This window comes from Salvia miltiorrhiza, chromosome 4 (assembly GCF_028751815.1).
Source record: "Salvia miltiorrhiza cultivar Shanhuang (shh) chromosome 4, IMPLAD_Smil_shh, whole genome shotgun sequence".
In the NCBI taxonomy this organism is placed as follows: Eukaryota; Viridiplantae; Streptophyta; class Magnoliopsida; order Lamiales; family Lamiaceae; genus Salvia; species Salvia miltiorrhiza.
Genome location: NC_080390.1, coordinates 11,941,288 through 11,945,331, shown reverse-complemented (window position 1 = coordinate 11,945,331; position 4,044 = coordinate 11,941,288). Strand labels below are relative to the sequence as shown.

Sequence of the window (4,044 nt, the reverse complement as noted above, 5' to 3'; positions counted from 1 at the left end):
TTTATATCGGTAACTTTTCTCATCGTCGCAAAGAAGAATCACTGTTAACTTTTAAGCCAAAATTCTTCGTAGCGGGGAACGTGAACGCCTTCTTCACACTAATCTCAGAATTAATCTGTAGTTGTTCTCAAAATTTTAAGTTGTGGACTATATAATTCTTTACAAATTTTATATCTGCATAAATGTATTTCTTTATCATATTATGATAGAGAGTTATAAATATTTTCATATTACGATTGAGAGTTATAAATATTTTCATATTACGATTGAGAGTTATACATATTTATTTTTCACATTTATTTAAATGAAATTGTTAATTTATAACAAAGTTAATTTAATTTGAAGCAATAAATATAGGATAAAATTATAAATTTATTATTATTATTTTTAATAAAAGACTATAAAGAATAAAATATGGGCTACGAATAGATCAATCACCCAACATTAAATTATTTTGTGCAGTTTCTAGACCATTAAAAATGAACGTTAAATCCGATTACTGAAAACTAAATGCGCTGGGCCCAAAAGGTGAATGCGAATTCTCTGCATTTTTTGGTACAAACTGCAAAAAGAAAGCCCATTTGTACATTTATAATGGCCCACTTTTATTTTAGATCCAATAACCATAAACTATTCAATTAAAGCCCAAAAGGTACTGAAATTGAAATTATAATAAAATGAAAATTCTAAATTTATTTAATTTGACTAATGTAGGCTGCAATCAACATTAGCATGGCTTAAAAAAAATCAATCAATTTTAGGATTTTTTTCGACGAAGAAAAAAAAGCCGCCGCCAGTTATATAGGTATATTTCTTGTTATCATAAACATAAGAATACTTGATTCTTAATTTCTTATAAAGCTCGAACTCATACATTTAGATAACAAATTCAAATAACCTCAAGTTCATTGCACATGTAGATTTGTTTTCGTTTACCAAAACTATCACAATTCACAAATAAATAATAATTGAAAAAATGAAACTCTCCATCATCCCCACTATCTTTTCTCTCTCTTTCTCTCTCTCTTTTTTTTTTTTTTTTTTTTCAAAAAACATAAATTGTGATAAACTAACTTGCTTGCTCTCTAACCGCCAAATTCCTTTTCCTCTTCCCAAAAAAATAATATCCAACGCCACCCAAAACAATCAAAATAACAAACACATCAACCACTACCACCACAATTATCACCCATTTTTTCAACCCAAAATTCTTACCATGATCATCGTTCACCCCTTTCCTCACCTTAACCATATATGCAACTCTATAATTCCCTCTCTCAATTGTCTTAATCCCTCTTGCAATTTCATACAAGAAACACCTCCCTAAACTCCCAATTCCATCTTCTTCTTCCCCGGTCTCCTCCTCGACATATTGGCCGGCCACACACGCGCAGTCTTCATTGCAAAAACGCGAGCACTCCTTCTTTCCAACCCCATCCTTATAAGAATCGCTTGTGAGCACGCTCACAACGCCCTGCAGCTCGACCATCTCCGAGTGTCCTTCTCCACACACCCTCGCCTCGTTGCAGGCGCCGGCGGTGAGACGGACGCACGAGCACGAGCCCGACGGCATGCAGATGCCGTAAGGTCCGCATGGTAAGGGGAGATCACAAGTGAAGTTGAGCGCTTGGTAGGAAGCCTCGAATTTCCCCCTCTCCTCCGAGTAATGGTACATTCTTAAATTCCCCGTGTTGTTTTCTAGAGAAAGAAACCTTAAAGGATCCAAAGACGTTGCAATCGATTTGATCTTATCGTATCTATGCTTCCCGTTGAATATTTCGAGACCGTAAGAGGACACCTCCACGAATGTGATGTTTCTTCCACCAATAGGCTTATATTCCCAATAAGAATACTTGGATTTCCCATAATTCAAAAATAACTCAATCTTGTCATCCTTAATTTCCATAGAGTAAAAGAAGGTTGAATTTGGAGGGAAAGAGGTTAATCTTGTCTTAGAACTTAATCTCTGCCCCCAAACCATAATATCAGTGGGGAAATTGAAACTCTGCCATTTAATCAATCCCATCTCATCAACAAGAACCAAATTCCCAGTTCTCAACAAAGTCAATCTCTGCACTAACACAATATTAAACACCCAAAAAAATCAAGGGTTATTCTTCAAAAATAGCCCGAACTTTAACCATACTATGTTATTACAAATATAATACTCCTTCGGTCCCACGTATAATGGATACTGTTCAACACGGTTATTAGAAGAGTGATTAAATGATAAAAGTGACAGAAAGTGGTGGAGCCATAATTTTTTATAAAAGATTTTTTTTTAACATATCATTATCAATGGGACAGACGAAAAGTGAAAGTAAGCTATTATGAATAGGATGAAGAGATTATGTATTACTCACAATTGTTCAATTTATAGCTAAAGTCAAATTTTCAACCAACAGAAATTAATCATTCAACTATTTTTATTTTTATTTTTGACTTGGGCTCGAATCTAAGAAACAGAAATAGCTATAGACTATATTTGTAACCCGGGGTAGGCATAATAAGATGTGGGGGGTTGGTTTTAAGCCCCCATAAAGATTTTTTCACTTCTTATAAAATTATTAATTAATTTGTATATAATATTATAAAATTATTAATTTTTTATGTGAAACTTTATTCAAAAGCTCTTATCATCAATCTGAATTATAGAAAATTTGTCTTCCTAAAATCTCGAATTCAAAATTAAAAAATCACAATATTATCAAGGATTTTTTTTCTGCGACCGCCCTTGTAATAATTGTATGTTTGGGCTGAAAATCTATTGACACGGTCAAAGTTGGAAGTATTTTTTAAGAATAATAGAAAAATCAAAGACGAAGTTGCAAACAAAATGATAATCAAGAAATTACACAACATAAAGATTTACCTTAACACCTTGTTTGGACGTCCCACTTTTCCAACCAACTCTCTCATTTTTGGCCTTCAATCTCAAATCCCCCAAATCAGTGAGTTGAAGAACACATTTCTCATCGACGTAGAATCTGGAGAAATGGGCTGAGCTCCACACTCTCACTTCGCCCAGAAACACATCTAAAGAGCAACAATACTTGTTCGTCTCTCCTTCTTCAATGGCTTCCACGCTAATCGCCGCCCTAAAATTCGGCGGATTGTGATCGGTTTTGATCAGAAAAGCTCGCCCCACAAACCCTCTCGCGTAATCGGTCGGAACCGCGAGAGTCACTTGATAGCCGGTGGTGATGTCGGATTCAGACAGAGATTCATCGGTTACGAGGTTTATGGTGATGAGCAGAGCTAACACATGGATTTTCATGACAATGTCTCAGATTTGTTTTTTTTTTTTTTTTTTGAGGGACAAAAAAAGCTAATTAAGGTTGAAGAAGGTGCTCCATGGAAAGTAGTAGTAGTATAAATTATATAAAATATAACTGCTCCTTTAAAAGCTTCTATCTGCCTTAATTTAATTGTATGAATGCTTTATTTATGGATTTACACTCTGTAGTGACACAGTGATGTCCCTTCTAATTAGTGTTGGAGAGTTTTTGTTTTCATGTTTTCTACGCATAAATCCTTTTTTTCTTCCGTGGTTCATTGTAATTTATGCATATTCAGACGTTCGTTGAGTTGAGTCTGTAATAAATAGAGTTCAAATGGCATGCTTTGAATATATTGAAATAATGTTGTATTTGATCCCATCTCATGTCCGTTAGGGCATGCATCTTTTGTGTTTTCCTTTTTTTCTCTTCCGTGTGTCGTGGTTCGTCGTAATTTTGTGCGTACTTAAAGTAAATGTTCGTGTTAGTTGAGTCGTAATAAATAGAGTTCAAATGGTACGCTTTGAATGTATTGAGAAGTTATTGTATTCTATTCCACCTTATGTTCATTGGGGCATATTTCGTGTTTTCTAAAGTCAAAATCCTTCTTTAAATCGTGTGTCGTGATTCGACTTGTGGTATTTAGAGTAAATGAACATAGTTAGTTGAATCCTAATTGATAGATGATTCATATGATATGCTTTTGAGATATCTTTATTTTGAGTATATTTTTAATAGATTGAAATAATGTCGTATTTTTATTTTG

General features: G+C 34.1%; 1 protein-coding gene across 1 annotated transcript; it reads right to left on the bottom strand.

The window, feature by feature from the left end:
• Window positions 1-849: 849 nt before the first annotated feature.
• Window positions 850-3,438, bottom strand: LOC131022742 (PAN domain-containing protein At5g03700-like). Its single transcript, XM_057952260.1, has 2 exons — window positions 2,873-3,438; window positions 850-2,071 (listed from the first exon to the last, which is right to left on the bottom strand). The coding sequence occupies exons 1-2, from the start codon at window positions 3,275-3,277 to the stop codon at window positions 1,070-1,072; spliced, it is 1,407 nt and encodes a 468-aa protein (XP_057808243.1). The 5' UTR covers window positions 3,278-3,438; the 3' UTR covers window positions 850-1,069.
• Window positions 3,439-4,044: the final 606 nt, after the last annotated feature.

What these genes read in the sequence shown, in the direction of transcription:
- LOC131022742 (XM_057952260.1), bottom strand. Translation starts at nt 3,277, where the DNA reads ATGAAAATCCATGTGTTAGCTCTGCTCATCACCATAAACCTCGTAACC. An exon ending in CGTCCAAACAAGGTGTTAAG is followed by an intron (nt 2,072 to 2,872) that starts GTAAATCTTTAT and finishes GTGTTAGTGCAG; the next exon opens with AGATTGACTTTGTTGAGAAC.